We start from the raw sequence: 16766 nt of genomic DNA, 5'->3' as shown, positions 1-16766 counted from the left end.
GCCAGCTACCACACACAGACTGGGGCTCTGCCACTCTGCTTTATTGGAATGGCTCCGCCTCTGAGAGCACAGCAGGCTCAACCCTGCTTCAGAGTGGAGGCCAGACCAGGCTGGGTGAGTGACCAGCAGGACTCACGAGACTTCCAACACAAGAGAGGCAAGCTACAGACTGTGGGCACAGCACAGCACAGCACAGGACAGCCAATTTAGTTTTTCTTTTATATATAAACAAATAATTTAAAAATTGAATAATATATAGAGTTTCTCTAGAGAGAGACTTTGCAACAAAAAATATATATAAAGAATATGACCTCCTGGGTAAATGAAGCAGCATCTCGAGCGGAGGAAAGAGGGCTCCTCATGCACTGGAGAGGGGGCTAAGCCTTTGGACAGGCACCAAGGCCATTGCATATCTTGGAAGAGGGTAGAGGAGTAGAGGGCTGGCTAGTCAGGGTGTCTGCATTATCTTCTCTATGTTGCAGGTTTTTTATGGCTTTGGCTAAAGCAAGTGAAGCAGCGGAGGTACTAAGGTGCTAAACTGAGGCCTCTTGGTCTCTGTGTAAAAAACAAAAGGAGGGGGACGGGAGACAGCCATCAAGCCCTCTCGAACCTCCAGCTGAGTGGAAGCAGATGGAAGACGTTCTTCAGGGCCGGGGGGAGGCTGGGGAATAGGGTTTAGCAGCCTCCTCCCCCCATACCCTCTGCAGCCCTGCACTCCCACACATCTGTCCCTGCTGATAGTATCTACTGGAAGGGAGGCAGTTAATCTCCCCTACACTCTGTTGTTAATCCCTGGCAGCAGCTGGGACAGAGATGGCAGGAAGGACCTGTGTCAACCCCATGAGCCTTCTCCTTTGGGGCAGACAAACAGCCAGGAGCCTGGGGAAACGGGGATGAGCAGGGCATTGGTTAGGCAGTGAGGCTCGGCCACTCCCTTAGGTCCCATCTGTAGCTCTGCCCACCAAACTTGGCAGGGGGCTGGGGGGTATCCTCTGGATGAGCAGAGCCAGCTAAGAGAAGCCAAATGTCCCTGACAGGGTAGGGGAGAGGCAGGACTTGGGGAATTCAGAGGAGTTGGAATTGGTCCCAGAAGCCCTTCTGACTCATTCAGACCTGGACTCCTCCAGGATCTGGGGTAGGTTCTGATCCCGGGGGCCAGGAGCTGGGGCTGGGGCTGGGGCTTGGGTGGGAGCTGGTGTAGGGGTGGGGGCCTGGGCAGGGCCTGCAGTAGGTAGGGGAGGTTTGCTGCCAGGATGGTACTCGTGGGCAGCCTTGGGCTCATTGGTATGGTAGGAGCCCTTGTAGCGATGATTTTGCAGATAGAAGAGCACCAACATTCCTACCAGCCCCAGCAGCAGAAAGGCCACCAAAACTGAAAGGAAGAAAAGGAACAATTCAGGGCAGATCTTTGGGATTTCACCTGTAAACACACACACACACACACACACACCACACACACCACACACACACACACACACACACACACACACACTTGGCCAGCACATACACATTCTTTTGGCCAGAAGCATAATGTATGACACTCAGCTAGTTGTTGGACCACAGTAAGCTCATCTCACGTGTCTGGCAGGTTTGACTTCCTGGCTTAAGCCCTGCCACCGTCTATTTCTAATATTCTCGTTCCACATCCCTGGTAGTTACCCCAGTTTCTCATCTCTCTAGGCGTTACTGTACCCCCATTTTCCCATCCCTTAGCTATAGCCCCATTTTAATATTTCATTTAAAAATCTGTAACATCCCCAAACATTTACAAATCTCCGCCTAGGTATATGGCACCTTCAGCATAGCCTCTCTCATCATCCTTTGTACCATCTGCATCTAGTGCCTTTGCCGCCCTGTAGCCTTGGGGTTTATAAGGGGTAGGGAGAGGATGCTGACAGGCCAGGGCAGCCTTGGGAGGTCAGGTTAGTGATCAGTGCTACTCACAGCCCAAAAGTATGGCAACCCATCCTTCATCATGGTAGTACGGGAAGTCTGGAGAGGAGGAAGCACCAGTTAGGAGATAACCTCCTCCATGTTAAGAATCATTTCCCTTCCCTGTCGTCCCTCCCTTCCGTCCTCTGTATCCTGGGAATGTACCTGGGGGCAGATACCAGGGATCAAGCTCAGGTGGCACCTCTGAAACAAGACGTGGCATGGCTCCACAGTTAGATTCGGATAGTTCTCCCTGAACTCGAAGGGCCTCAGCTAGCTCAGCAGTCATGGGTCGAGGGGTTCGGAAGTGGGTCTTGAGGGGAGCCACATTGTTGAATCGAACACCAGACAGGCAGCCTGAGAAACCTGGGGTGTTGTAGCGCTGGATCTCTGGGTCAATGACTCCTGTCTCTGAGGGAGAGGTGGACCCAGAAAGAGGGGCTTGGACCCAGAGGCCCTCCCCCTCTCACTGTCCACAGGTTTCCCACTCATCTTTCCCACCACCCTCACTGCCATTCCCAGTGCCTTCACTTTCCTTGAGGATCCAGGAACATATCCCACAGCTCCTTGCCTAAAACATATCCGCACCCACAGCTTACCCATCACACGCCCTAGATACAAGGCCTTGGGTGAGTCCAACTGGCTGTCCACCAACAGGGAGAACTTCTGCTCCGTCAGTGGGAAGTAGTCCACCTGAGGCGGGGAAGGGGAGGGTGATGAGGGAGCGGGGACCAGAGGCAGATGCCTGTGGGGTGGCCTGGAGCTGTGCAGATCCTGGGAATATACCTGGAGGCAGACACCGGAGATTTCTCATTCTGTCCAAACTGGTGGTGCCAGGTGGGTGAGTCCTAGTTCAATCTGAAGTGGGCAACTCCTGGGCCCAGATGTAGGATTTGGTATATATGTTTTTATTATTTTATTTTTATTTTATTTTATTTTATTTTGAGACAAAGTCTTGCTCTGTAGCCCAGGCTAGAGTGCAGTGGTGTGATCTCGGCTCACTGCAACCTCCACCTCCTGGGTTCAAGCAATTCTCCTGCCTCAGCCTCCTGAGTAGCTGGAATTACGGGTACATGCCACTGCACCCAGCTGATTTTTTTTGTATTTTCAGTAGAGATGGGGTTTCACCATGTTGGCCAGGCTGGTCTTGAACTCCCAACCTCAGGTAAACCACCGGCACGGCCTCCCAAAGTGCCAGGATTACAAGCATGACTCACCACACCTGGCCTTATTTTATTTATTAAATATTTTTCTTTGTGAAGACGAGGTCTCGCTGTGTTGTTGCTCAGGTTGGTCTCAAACTCCTGGCCTCAAGTGATCCTCCCACTTCAGCCTCCCAAAGTGTTGGGATTACAGGTGTGAGCCACTGCGCCTGGCCTATATATTTTTTAAAAGCCTGGCTTTGAGCCCCATCATTGCAGCTTACTAGCAGTTTGACTTTGGGTAAACCACTTTACTTTTTACTTCCTGTTTTTTTTTTTTTTTTTTGGTGTTTTTTTTTTTTTTGTTTTTTGTTTTAGATGGAATCTTGCTCTGTCACCTAGGCCTGGAGTGTGGTGGCATGATCTCAGCTCACTGCAACCTCCACCTCCCAGGTTCAAGCAAGTCTTCTGCCTTGGTCTCCCAAGTAGCTGAAACCACTTTACTTTCTGAGGCTGTTTACCGATTTGTAAAGCACTTAAATAAGAATGCCTGTTGTGCTAAACTACCTCTTGGAGCTAAGCCAGGCATGAGGGTTACATGAGGTGACACACATGAAAATCCTCTATACATTGAAATGTGCTCTACAAATGTTAAGCATTTGATGTTTTCCTGGATGCCACAGCTGAGATCACCAGGTTATGATCTGAATTGCCTCACCTTCCTCTATGCCAGGCATCCCCAAACTTTTTACACAGGGGGCCAGTTCACTGTCCCTCAGACCGTTGGAGGGCCGCCACATACTGTGCTCCTCTCACTGACCACCAATGAAAGAGGTGCCCCTTCCTGAAGTGTGGCGGGGGGCCGGATAAATGGCCTCAGGGGGCCGAATGCGGCCTGCGGGCCGTAGTTTGGGGACGCCTGCTCTATGCGCACCTGGATGAAGAGGTTGCGGTAGACACGGGTGATATTGACACTGTGGGGCTGGCCATCCGTCACTGGTCTAGTGGTTAGCTGGTACACGTAGGGACTGGTGCCCAGCTGATATCGAAGCTGAAGGGTCCCTGTGGGGTGGGGAGAAGAAATCCGGGGTCTCAGCCCCATGACCTTCATCTTCTAAGAGCATGTGGGTCCTTGTATTTGTGAATCAGGAAGAGAATTAGGGGCACCTGGTGAAGCTGGAGTTGGGTGCGAGAGCCGGGAGAGCTTACCATCATCCTTAATGAGCACAGCCATGTAGTCACGCACGAAGGAGCTGACGTAGAGCAGGACAGCGGGGGCGGAGCTGGTGCTGAAGCTGAAGGAGACCTCCTCTCCCGTAACATTGTAGACAGGCCCACGGTAACCAGGCACAGGCCTACCAGGCCGGGGGTAGTCAGGCAGGCGGTACCCGGGGCCATGGTAGCCAGGCACATAGCCCGGAGTGTCATAGCCCGGGATATAGCCAGGCTCATAGCCTGGCACTGGCCGGCTCAGCATGTGGGAGAACTCCCTGGCTGCAGAGCGCAGCGCTGACTGTAGGTTATAGCGCATCCAGGTGCCCGGCTCAAAGAAACCACCAATATCTGCAGGTAGAAGCAGGGAGGTCAGGGCCCCACACTGCTCACTCCCCAATTCAGAGGTTTTAATGTCATCCATACATACATCCTGAGCCTTGCTTCAGTTTCTGCCACCCTCACAACCCTCCATTTACTTTTAGGTCCCCTCGAGCCCCTCTGTCACAGAACAGAAACTTACAGCCATAGGAAACTCGAGATCATCTTATCCAACCCCTGCATTGTACAAATGGGGAAACAGGCTCAGAGATGAGTAGTGACTTGCTTAAAGACACACAGTAAGGCTGGGCGCAGTGGCTCATGCCTATAATCCCAGCACTTTGGGAGGCCAAGGCGGGTGGATCACGAGGTCAGGAGTTCAAGACCAGCGTGCCCAACATGACAAAACCCCATCTCTACTAAAAATACAAAAATTAGCTGGGCGTGGTAGTGCACGCCTGTAATCTCAGCTATTATAGGGAGGCTGAGACAGGAGAATTGCTTGAACCGGGGAGGGCAGAGGTTGCAGTGAGCCAAGATCACGCCACTGCACTCCAGCCTGGGTGACAGAGCGAGACTCCATCTCAAAAAAGACACAGTTAGGAGGAGAGCCAAGATTAGAATGGAGATATCCTGACCCCATGTAGTATATGTGCCACCACTCACACTTCTAAACCACCTCCAGCAATCTGTTGGTCCCTAAGTCTTGTATCTTGCTAGTCCCTGAGACTCCTCCCACCAATAACCCCCTGCCCATATATCCCTTCTGTAGACCAGCCTTAGGGAAGACGCAGTCTGGGTGTGTGTGTACAATCTTGTTATGTGGAATGTCAAGGCTCACCTTAACCAAGAAACAGGTCATAGACATGTTTTAAGAATACAGTAGTCATCATATACACTTACAAGGGAGTTTGCCTATGTTACCATGGCGATAGCAGGAAGATAGGGAAGTGATTTCCTTTTTTTTTTTTTTTTTTGTAGACACAGTACTTGCTGTGTCCCCCAGGCTGGAGTAGAGTGGCATGATCATAGCTCACTGCAGCCTTGACCTCCTAGGTACAAGTGATCCTGCCACCTCAGCTAGGCCTAAGTGTGCACCACCATGCCCCTAATTAAGAATTTTTCTTGGCCAGGCATGGTAGCTTACGTCTGTCTGTAATCCCAGCACTTTGGGAGGCCAAGGCGGGCAGATCACAAGGTCAGGAGTTTGAGACCAGCGTGGCCAATATGGTAAAACCCCATCTATACTAAAAATACAAAAATTAGCTGGGCGTGGTGGTGCACACCTGTAGTCCCAGCTACTCGGGAGGCTGAGGCAGAAGAATCACTTGAACCCAGAAAGTGGAGGTTTCAGTGAGCTGAGATCACACCACTGCACTCCAGCCTGAGCAACAGAGCAAGACTGTGTCTCAAAAAATAAATAAATACACAAAATATATATATATATTTTTTTTTTTTTTTTTTTTTTAGACAGGGTCTTGCCATTTTGCCCAGGCTGGTCTCAAGCTCTTGGCCTTAAGCAGTCCTCCTACCTTGGCCTCCCAAAACGTGCTTGATGATTTTGAGCTCTTTTTGCACAGCTAGCTGTACCATCCTTTCCTGGTCATGCCTTTGAAGTCACCTATCATCTTCAACTGCCTGGCTCCCCAACTCAGAGCCAGGAACCCAGAGACAACTCTAATTTTCCATGATGCAGGCTTTACATGATATTTCCTTCCCTGCCCTCCCTACTTCCCATTACACCCTATGGCTTCCTGTTGCCCCGTAACCAGCAACACTGACCGTGGTTGCAATATGGCCCATCAAAAGCTGTGAGGTCACAGTCACATGTGTAGTAGCTATAGCGCTCCACGCAGCGGCCTCCATGGAAACAGGGGAGCCGGGGGTGGGCGCAGTGGCCTGTGCAGTTGGGTGAGGTACCCTCAGAGGCATTGGCACGGCCCTCCAGGTTCAGAGTCACTCCGTTCAGACGCATGGCCCTCAAGCAACCCACAAAGGGGCGTCTCTTAAGCTCTGCAGATCCTGTGAAGGGTAGGCAAAAGGTCAAGAAATAGAGGTAGAGCCAGAGACAGGAGTAAGTATTGTAGTTGGAAAGGGAGCCAAGGGAGCTAGAAAAATAGAATGGGATACAAAGGCCTGGAGGGACAAGTGAAGCCCTAGCTTGCTCTGAAGCAAAGGGGACTGGCACCTCAGACATGAGGCTCCTGGAAACCAGGCGAGCGGACTTCGAGGGTGGGAAGGGAAAGGGGGCTTCAGACCTGCCTCTGGGTCGCTGCTCACCAACGTAGAGGGGCTGGTCATACTCCATCCAGATAAAGGTCTGCAGTGGCATAGGCCGCAGCACCCAAGGCCGGTGGTCTACTCGGAGCCGGGCCTGCTTCACGTTGATTTCAGCCCGGACCAGGTGCCACTCGTCGTCATTGAACTCAAAGTCATCTGAGTGTACTGTGAGGTTCTCATCCCCATTCCCCACATCAAAGGCGAAGACCACATCCCGGGATGCTGGACAACGTAACGGGGTGGGGAGGAGAGAAGGACTCAGGCCCACAAGACCCTTCATGGATTCCTTTCCCAGTACAATCTCTTTCCCTCACCTCTTCGGAGCTCCTTGAATATCCCTCCTATTTGTCTGTAGCTTGCGATGAAACTTACCAACTGCTTAAAACCTCATACCCTTAGTCTCTCCCCAAATCACAGATCCCTGAAGCCAGCCTCCCAGCCTCACCTCCCAGGCTAGAAGCCTGGCTAATCAGCAGTGATAGGGACTCGAAGGCCCAGCTTCCTTATGCACAAGGAAGGGCCTTAAGGCTCAGAGAAGCCAAGTAAGTGCCTAGGGTCACCTGACCAGCCATCAGGACCGAGTGAGGGCTAGAACCCAGGGTCATCTCAACCCTTCTCATACTGCCTGTCAAAAGGGCATCTGCCCTCGGCTCCAACCCCAGCCTGCACCTGCCCAGGTCTCCCCAGACAGCACCTTCATCTACCCCGAGGCCCTCCCGCAGTCTGCCTGCTCACTGTTGAGTTCCACCCGAACATAAGGTCGGCGCCACTGGCAGTAAGGGCCCCCCATATTCTCTAGAAAGACTCCTGAGGGAGCAGAGGTCCTGAAGTAGAAGGAGACATCCAGGCTGTGGTTGGCACGGATTGGGGGGAAGCGTAGTGCAGCCCCGGTGTGGAAGGAAATGGTGTTCCAGGAATTTCCTACAAAAGCAGATGGAGGAAGGTCTTGTCAGGGAGACTGGAGGGTGGAGGAGGAAGGGAACCTGGGGTTGGGGGCAGGGAAAGTCAGTCAAAGGGGGAGAGTTGGAGGTCATGGAGAGGAGACTAAGGAGTGGAATGAAAAAGGCGCCAGGTGCAGAGGGGCAGTGACAGAGGTGGCATCACAGCAGGAGCTGGGGGTCGGGCATCCCAGCTAGAGACCTCCAGTGACTCATGCGGCCTAGCTTTTGGAAACTGAAGAGTCAGCTCTGGGAGGGCACACAAAAGGGGATTGCCACTCACGATCACCATAGCAGCGCAGAGGCCTCAGGAAGAACTGGGCCTCGGAAGTGGAGCGGTTCGTATCCCCTATCACTATCTGAGTGACAGGCAGATGGTCCACAAAGGTCAGCAGTCCCTTGTCAGTTCTCCTGTGGGGGCAGGATGCCGTGGCTCAGCCCCAGCCACTCAGCTCCCCCTAGACTCCTAAAAACCCTGTCCCTTTGCCCCCTCACCACTGGGGCTGGTCGGCATCACAGTTGCAGTACAAGGCAGGGTCCACACAGCTCCGGTCCAGACCACAGGCACAGCGCTGGATCCCAGGCTGGGAGCCTCCCCAGTAGAAGTGCTGCTCCTCATTTCGGCCAATCCAAAAGCTATAGGGATAGCCTCCTGGGGAAGAGGTGCAGCAGCTTCCAGGTCCTGTCCCTCCAATAGCCTCTGGGCCCCTCTGGCCCTTCCGACCAGCCCAGACCCCTCCTTGAATCTTCCAGCCCAAGGCCCCAGCTGAACTCTCTGGCTTCCTTCTCCCAGGCCCCCATTGGTGTCTCCTCCAGCTCCGCCACCTCCCTGACCCCAGCCCTGACCTGCAGTGTTGAGCAGCCGGGAATTGTAGCAGGAGAACTCGATCCACTGTTCACAATGCTGGGAAGCATTGGCGAGGGCACTGACTTCCTCCCAGGATGCGTTCCAGTACTGGACAGCACCCAGGAATGGCCGCTCCATGCTGGAACCTGTCACCCGAGTTGTCCACAGCCTGTCATGCCGCACAACTGTCCACGCTCGATTCTCTGGGAGACAAGAGGGGACAGAGCTTTGGCTGGAGTTGGGCATTCTCTACCCATCTCCCGGCCTACCTCCACCACTGCTGCTGCAATTCAGAGCCACTGAACATGGCCAGCAGCTCCATTCCAGCTGTCCTGGGAACTCTGCATTGTAGGCTGGAAATGAGATAGCTGGAGTGGGTAAGGAAGCTGGGATTTACTTTGAAGGCTAGATTACAAATTCCTCAGTGTCCTCTCCCCCTCTGTCTTCTTTACCCCACCTGTTTAGTCTAACTGGCCCCCACCCACCACTCTTTCCTTCCCTGTTCCCCCTTCACCCACTCAGAGACACTTACCTCGGATATCACAGTACACTACAAATGGCTTCAGGGGGCCACTGCCATCAGGATCAATGGTGAAGTTTCCAGAAGTTTTCCCACTGAGCCGATAAGCCTCACAGGATTCCTTATACAAAGCTTGCAGATGGTAGGGTGAGACAAAGGCAGTTAGAGAGTTACAGGGCTGGCTGGGCGTGGTGGCTCAGGCCTGTAATCCCAGCACTTTGAGAGGCTGAGGCGATGGATCACCTGACATCAGGAGTTCAAAATCGCCCTGACCAACATGGTGAAAACCCTGTCTCTACTAAAAACACAAAAATTAGCTGGGTGTTGTGGTGCAAAGCTGTGGTCCCAGCTACTTGGGAGGCTGAGGCAGGAGAGTCGCTGGAACCCAGGAGGCGGAGGTTGCAGTGAACTGAGATGACACCACAGCACTCGAGCCTGGGCAACAGAGTGAGACTCCATCTCAAAAAAAAAAAGGAAAAAGAGAGAGTTAGAGGGCTGGAAGGGCCAGCCCCACTATCTCTAGCAGCCTCTGATCCCCAGCAACCTTCTCCTGACTCCCCTTGTCCCTGACTCTCCCCTATACTGCATCTGGCTTACGTGTGTGGCAGGTCTCTCCCTTGTAGCCCGTCAGCTCACAGTAGCAGATGAAGTCGTCCCAAGACTGGTAGCAGCGTCCATCATGCTCACACATGTTAGGGCTGCACCTAGGAAAGGGGTCAGCAGCAAGGGAAGGAGCCTTACTGGGGAGTTGGAGAGTGGGGTCTGATCTCTTAGAGCCCCAGAACCCGGTGAGACACACCTGCCTAGCTAGCTGGGTTAAAGCCCAGATGCAGGGGCACTAGACAGTCCTTGGGGCTCAAGTACTACTGGTCACCCTTCCCAAAAACATCAAAACATGCCTTATTCTACCCATCATCCACCCCCCCACAAAAAAAAAAAAAAAAAACCCTAGGATCAAAAGCATATGCATCATTTCCATCCTGAGAATGTATCACCTTAAGGGAAGAAATAGGAGGTAAGAGATCAAAGAAGAATCATCCCCAAGCAGGGGTCTAGGGAGCAGAGACAAGGAGAATGGAAATTATTGAGAAAGGCCATTCCCGCTGGGAGACCAGGGAAGAGGGCTTTGGAGGGGTCACTTCTTGTTGGGGGCTTCTGGGTACCTATCAGTGATGCCACATGTATCAAAGAGGACCTCAGCATAGAATCCAAGCCGCCGGCCCTCCACCAGGGTCAGGTTGACCAGTTGACCATCCACCTTGAGCAGCTCCATGCAGCCATGGAATGCCGTCTGGTTGGAGTGGCAGTCCCATCGACTGGCTGGCTTGGGACAACCTGGAGCAACCACCCCTGTGAGACCCTCCCCAGGGGAGACCGCAAAGACCCTCCCCCAGGGAGATACCAGTGGGGAGCCAGATATAAAGGAAGAAATAGGGCTAGGACCAAAGTATAGACTATGGCAATGGCCTTCCACTTCTGAGGCCCCAGAGGGGAAGGAGGGCTTGATCCCTCCAGAATTGTCCATGTGGCCCCATCTGGGTGGACTTAGATGAAGCCTTCCCACCCAGAAACAGAGGTCTGGTCAGGTTGGCCCCCACTTACCCCCAAAGAAGTATGAGGTCCCTGTGCGGATCAGCAGTGGGTATGAGACCCTGACCTCTGCCCCCTCCACATCATCAATGCTGATGACTGCATGGTTTTCCTGCGCCACAAAATTCACTTCGTGCCAAAAGCCGTCGTTTAGTCGGTACCCTGGACAAGAATGGATGATGGTGTGGGTAGCGGGAAGCAGCAACTAGCCTAGAAGAATGTCCTGAGTGGGGAAGGAGCAGCCCCACTATGTCCCCGTAGCAGCCTGTGTGCCCCCGTGATTACCCTTCTCACACCCAGTGGAGATCTCTCTGAATGTCTCTTCATTCTCCATGACCCAGCAACTGCCACAGAGTCTGCACGTTATAAATGAGTAACGAAATCTCCAGGGTCCCTCTGGAACTGGAGAATACCAGGACTCCCAAGCTTCCCTCTTCTCTAAGAATCCGCAGCCCCTGAGATCCGCCTCCTCGCTGCCTCCAGCCACTCCCACCTTTCCCAGTACCCTGGGACCTCCTGCCGGGCCCCCTTCACTCCCTCTCCCCTCTCCAGAATGTAAAGGCCTCCGTCCAGGCCTACAACATTCCCAGGCTCCCCTCCCCTTCTTTTCTCTGCTTGTGCCTCCCACGAAACGCCCTCACCAGCAGCGAACTGAAGCTTCTTCCGGCCGCTCTGCGCGATGGACACGTTGACCTGCCCTTCGCTGAGCATCAGCTCCACATGCCCTAGCCCATCTCCCAGGCGGGAGAAAAGGAGAAGCCCGGTCAGGTCCCAAGTGCGGAAGCGAAATGAGACTGCCAGGCGACCGCGACGCGGGAAACCGGGCACTTGCACGAAGTTGTGAGGGCCTCCGAAGTTGATGGGGTGCGGTACCGGGTCCAGGCAGCGAAACGCCACCTTACCCTAGGGGCAAAAGTGATGACGTATCAACACCCGCGAGCCGCCTCTGCCTCCGCTGGGAATTGTTTTCACACTGGTCTAAGACCCTGGTCACCGCCCTCCCTCGGTGTTGGCAGGGTGAGATCTCAAACCGTGACATGACCCCCTTCCCCTCCAAGCTCGTCCATCTGTGGAGGGGGCCCCCAACCCAGTCGGCCCTTGGAACTCTGCTCGCTTGCTCTCGCTAATCACCATCTGCAGCGCGACCACTTCTTTCCTTCCAGTATGGAGAGGCAATTTTGGGCCACAGACTTGGCTCCTGCCAGCTTCCCGGCAGAGCTCCAGGGTCGGAGAAGGGGTGAGGGGAGCATATCAAAGAAGCCATCGGTTCGAGTCCTACTCAGCCACTGCACAGTTGCGCGGCCCCTGGTCAAGCCACTCCCTGTGTCTGCGCCTTACGTTGCTTATCTATGAATTAAGCAGGTGATTGGACCCGCCCATGGCTTCTTAACCGGGAGGCTGCCTGGCTTGCGCACCTCAAGTGAGACCCGCCCCCGCGTCCAACTTGAGCATTTGGCTGGGGACAGAGGGATCCTCGGCTTTTATCTGATAACCATTCTCTCTTCCCGTTCCACCTCTTTGCTTTCCACGAGGCTTTCGTATCCTGTCCTCCCAGACCCCCTGCCCACTGGCCTCAAATGTGATCCGGGAATGGCGCCGGACGGCCAGGTCTGCGATGTTGACGCGGTTGAAGATTACGTTTTCTATGCAGCCGCGGAAGTTATGCCGATAGGCGAGGTTCTTCCGCGCGGCGCCCACCAGACCTCCGATGAACATCTGCGGGAGGGGTGGGGAATGAGGCCTCTCGGACACAGGAGCGCGCCTGCCTTTCTCGCTCGTCCCCGCCGGACGCTTTCCCAAGCACCAGGTGGGGCTTTGTAAAAGACTTGAAACCCATTTATTCAGTGTCGGTACTAAAGCTCCCTAGGCCTTTCAAGGCTTGGGTTCGAGCTCTGACTCCAACACAAATCGGCTGCACGCCCTTGGGCAAGTTAATTAGCCTGTCTGGGATTCTTCTCTGCAGTCGGGGTCAGGGTCTTTAATAACTCCAAAAACTTGTGGGAGGATCTAAGGGGACAATTTTCCACCTTGCCTAGTTCCCCAAATCTGGACTTCCAAACCCCGTCTCATTAGTTCTGAAATGGTGCCTGGGAGTCTGCATGCTAACAGCAACAACACCCACAAAGATAAACAAACAAAAACAGGCCTTTTTCTGGTGAGCAGCAAGTTTGCCAAGGGCTGCTAGGATATTCGAGAATTGGAATTCAACGTCTTAAAAAAAAAAAAAATAGCGGTGTGATGTCATTGTGTTGTCCAGGTCAGTCTTGTACACCTGGCCTCAAGCAATCTTCCCATCTCAACCTCCCAAAGTGCTGGGATTACAGGCATGAGCCATCACCCCCAACCTCAATGTGAGGTCTTACCTCAGAGAGAAAGAGAAAGAGACGAGAGAGAGACAAAGACAGAGAGAGACTGTCCTCCACTCACTTACCCAGCACTCCGCCCCGCCCCCCAACGAAATGGCATCTCCCGAATCTCTCACCTCATTGTCCAGATTCAGCCTCTCGAAGTCTCCATTGAGAATAAAGCGCTGCACATAGCCGTCCAAGGTGAAATTTACATCTCGGCCAAATCGGTCCACCCGCACATAGTGCCAGTGCTGGTCATTGAGGACACCGCCAGCGCTCACCGTTGTGTGACCTGGTCTTGGCTGGATGGGGCTGCTGCCTGAGGGTGGAGCAGGACAGAGTGAGACCTCAAGCCAGGAGAACTCCAGGGAGTCCCAAATCCTAGGCAGAACACAAAGCCCAGGGCAACCAGGGAGAGTGGGCGAATAGAGCAACAGCCATTGGTGGATGTTTGACAGGGTAAGCCATTTAGGCTCTGTTTCCTGTCTGTAAAACTTGGAACACATGAGCTACTTCTATCCCATCCCACCGGTGTTGTAAAGCTAACGAGATACAATGTGTGTGTGTGTGTGTGTGTGTGTGTGTGTGCATATGTATGGGTTTACAAGGGACCTGAGGCTGGGGAAGTGCCCCATCCAAGGTCACAGCGCCGGGTAGTGGCAGGACTGAGACTGGAATCCAGTTCCCCTGACTCCGACTCCAGTGTTTTGCTAGCACCAAATGCAACAAGAAAGGGGCAGTTTGGTCCAGGCCTTAGAGAAATGGAAGGCCAGGCGTGAGCGCGGCTGCGCGGAGGAGTGCCGCGAGGAGCGCGGTGACAGAACGTCAGGAGTTGGCCCCCGCATCGCACCCGGTCGCCGAGCTCACCCAGGCTCATGTGCAGCAGCAGGTGTGCCCCCTCCAGTTCCAGCGTCACGTAGTCGCCTTGGGCGCCCTCGGCGTGCAGCAGAAGCCCGTCCTTCTCCTCGGTCTTGAAGCTGAAGGCGAACACGTCCCACAGGCTTCGGCTGACCCCTCGCGGGAAGCGGTACGAGATGGCATCGTCGCCGTCGAAATAGAGTATGTCGGACTCTGCGGAAAGGACAGTGGGTGGGCCGGGGACTGGGGAGACTGTCTGTCTCCCGGGCCTCCTCGCGCTCTCTGCACACTTACTGTATGGGCAGCCGTAGAGACCGAGCCTCAGGCCGATCTTGCCACGTGGGTTCCAGGCCAGGGGCACGATGCGGATGTAGCGCGCAGTGAAGTGGTAGTGCAGATCGTGGCGCACCACCGCCGACTCGTTCACGTTACCGAAGAAAGTCTGCGGGGGTTGGGGAGAGGAGCAAGTAACCACCTCCCACCTTCTGCTGCTTTCTCCATAGCCTCCCAGCCCCAACTTTCATACCCAGCCAATCTCGACTTCTGGAAAGTAAAACACTCCTTGATCTCCCCTGCTGGGTGGCTTTGCCCCCAGTTTCCCTAAAGTGTCCTCTCCCACCATCCTATTATTTCCTCAAACCTGAAATCAAATGTTGCCTCCTTAGGACGCGCTGCCAGGTTTTACCCTAAAGTATGTTAAACCCTGTGAACCGAGCGTTTCGCGCACGTCCTAAGCTGACAGTCCTTCTGGAGAGAGCCACTGCTCCTCATCGGTGCCTTCACCCCCACCCCCTCCATTTTCCCAGAGGCTGGTGCCCAGCCCGGAGCCTGGAGCAGAGGACACTACCCAAGTATTCCCGCCTTGGCGTCCCGAGTACCGAGTTGTGGCCTCGCTGGTAGAACGGTGTCCAGCTGTCCACTCGGTCGCCGTAGAGCAGCATGTAACGTGTGACCCAGTCCCAAGAATTAAAGGAGCCCTGTGTGGCCACGGCCCGTATCCGGTGCTTCTTCATTAAGTCTATCTGGAGCCAGGGATTCGGATCCCCAATCCGTGGTGACCACCCGCTTATGCCTATAGAAGGGGCAGGAGCTTTAACCAGCTACCCCTCTTCCTGAAGCCCTCCGGAGTCCCCCACCCTGCCGAGATTCGCTGCCGGTTCGCAGCTGTTGCTCCGCGGAGCTCACCGTGCAGCCTGGCGAATCGCGGCGCAGTGAAGAGACTGTAATAGGAGGAGGCACCCAGGGAGCGTGCATACAGGGGACCCACCAGCTCCTCGTCGCAGCCGTCTAGGGTAAAGAAACTGACAAGTTAGTCGGCACTGGCCCCTCCCAAGCCCTTCCAAAGCCCAGCCCACTGAGCAACTGAAACTCTGAATTATCTGCCCCCACCCCCCACCCCCAGACACACACTACCTTAAAGTCATCTATTCAATCCTGGCTGCGGCAACAGCTGCATGCTCAGAGGAGGCTGCCTTCTCCTTCTAGGGAAACCCCTAGGCTACACCTATAGGCCCAAGGCCAGACCCTCCCTAGCTATCCCAGTACCTCCCCGAACTCAATCTTAAACATCAGCATCTTCCAGAACCTGAGTCAGTCCGAGACACAAATCCAGCTCCAACCCTAGCCTCAATCCCCACTCCGCCCCCAAAACATGCACCATCCCCAAATACAGGCCTTGCACCCAACCTCAGCCAGTGCTAGAACCGTCAACAGCTCCATGTCCAGCCTTAGCATCAGTCAGGGACACCAACTCCTGCTTGGATCCCAGCCACAAAACCCAGCCCCAGCCACAAACCCCAGCCCAGGCCACAAAACCTAGCCCTTGGCGGACTCCAAAGTCCAGCCTCAAGCCCTGGCGAAACCTTAATCCTAGTCTCGGTCACCAGTACTACACGTATCTCCCAACCCTAGCCTCAAACCCAGGCACCAGCTCCTGCTTGGATCCCATCCCCAAATCCCTGCCCGGCTGACTTCATCCTCGCCCGGGAGCCCAGCCCCAGCCCCGGGCGCGCGCGGCAGCCTCAGAGCTGCAATGCGGAGCGCGGGGGAGAGGCAGGAAAAGATGAGCCAGCGGGCGCGCGCCAGCCGGCCGGGAAGGATCCGCGACCACCCAGCCGCAATGCGGGCTCTGGACTCCTGGGCCCAACCCCACCTGCCTCCGAGCCCAACACTCACAGTAGCCCCAGCCCTCGGCTCCTGAGACCGCGGCGAGCAGAATGCAGAAGAGCCGGAGACGCATCGTGCAGGGCTGACGATCCCGGCAGCCGCCTCCCCGTGCCCAGCTCTAGCTAGGACTCGAGTTCTGGCTTGGGCTCCAAGCTCTCCTCCTGGGGTTTGCAGCAGACCGATCTCTCCTCCTCACCCACCCCACCCCTCCTCCCTCTCTCCTTTCGCCCCCAAGCTGGCGCTCTCTCTCTCTCTCTCTCTCTTTCTCTCTCTCTCTCTCTATCTCTCTCTCTCTCTCTCTGTCGTTCCTGGTCCTCCGCTCTTCTGTAGCCTCTCCTTTCCACCCTCTCTCCTCTCACCTCCCCCCTTCCCCAGCCTCTCTCTCCTGGCACGCGCCGGTTTCCCGGACCCCGCGCAAGCGCGTGCCTCAGCCCTGCTGCGAAAGGGCGGGGGTAGAGAGCTCTAGCCACCGGGAAAACCCCAAGTAACCCAAGGCTGGCAGGACTAAGGCCACAAGGGTGAGGACGGGGAAGCAAAGCCCAGAAGCATCCTGACAATTTCAAGAAAAGGGAAGTGGTGGAGGGGGTAGTGCCTGAAAATGGAATGAAGGGT

At 54.7% G+C, this 16766-nt stretch overlaps 2 protein-coding genes across 4 annotated transcripts in view; one reads left to right on the top strand and one right to left on the bottom strand.

Annotated features, from left to right (window-relative positions):
* EZH1 (enhancer of zeste 1 polycomb repressive complex 2 subunit) overlaps window positions 1–8675 on the top strand; it is a 54518-nt gene extending 45843 nt beyond the window's left edge. Inside the window, exon 21 of the mRNA XM_010330595.3 lies at window positions 8619–8675. Coding sequence (XP_010328897.1) covers window positions 8619–8658 — 40 coding nt within the window. The 3' untranslated portion in view covers window positions 8659–8675. The remainder of the gene's footprint in view (window positions 1–8618) is intronic.
* CNTNAP1 (contactin associated protein 1) lies at window positions 21–16756 on the bottom strand. 3 transcript variants are annotated; one of them, XM_003942745.4, is made up of 24 exons: window positions 16164–16756; window positions 15174–15275; window positions 14867–15060; window positions 14283–14430; window positions 13998–14201; window positions 13265–13449; window positions 12355–12498; window positions 11424–11685; window positions 10795–10944; window positions 10356–10527; window positions 9790–9896; window positions 9205–9324; window positions 8672–8875; window positions 8321–8477; window positions 8109–8236; window positions 7623–7808; window positions 6888–7109; window positions 6390–6629; window positions 4284–4637; window positions 4009–4136; window positions 2532–2625; window positions 2098–2343; window positions 1945–1992; window positions 21–1372 (listed from the first exon to the last, which is right to left on the bottom strand). In XM_003942745.4, the coding sequence occupies exons 1-24, from the start codon at window positions 16225–16227 to the stop codon at window positions 1104–1106; spliced, it is 4128 nt and encodes a 1375-aa protein (XP_003942794.1). In that variant the 5' UTR covers window positions 16228–16756; the 3' UTR covers window positions 21–1103. The 3 variants fall into 3 exon arrangements, with proteins under 3 accessions (XP_003942794.1, XP_074244844.1, XP_074244843.1); XM_074388743.1 differs by lacking the exon at window positions 16164–16756 and adding an exon at window positions 15675–16115; XM_074388742.1 differs by lacking the exon at window positions 16164–16756 and adding an exon at window positions 15402–15668.
* Window positions 16757–16766: the final 10 nt, after the last annotated feature.

The sequence above is a fragment of the Saimiri boliviensis genome, chromosome 17 (genome assembly GCF_048565385.1).
Source record: "Saimiri boliviensis isolate mSaiBol1 chromosome 17, mSaiBol1.pri, whole genome shotgun sequence".
Lineage (NCBI taxonomy): Eukaryota > Metazoa > Chordata > Mammalia > Primates > Cebidae > Saimiri > Saimiri boliviensis.
The sequence above is the reverse complement of the archived record's forward strand: the minus strand, read 5'-3'. Positions and strand labels throughout refer to the sequence as shown.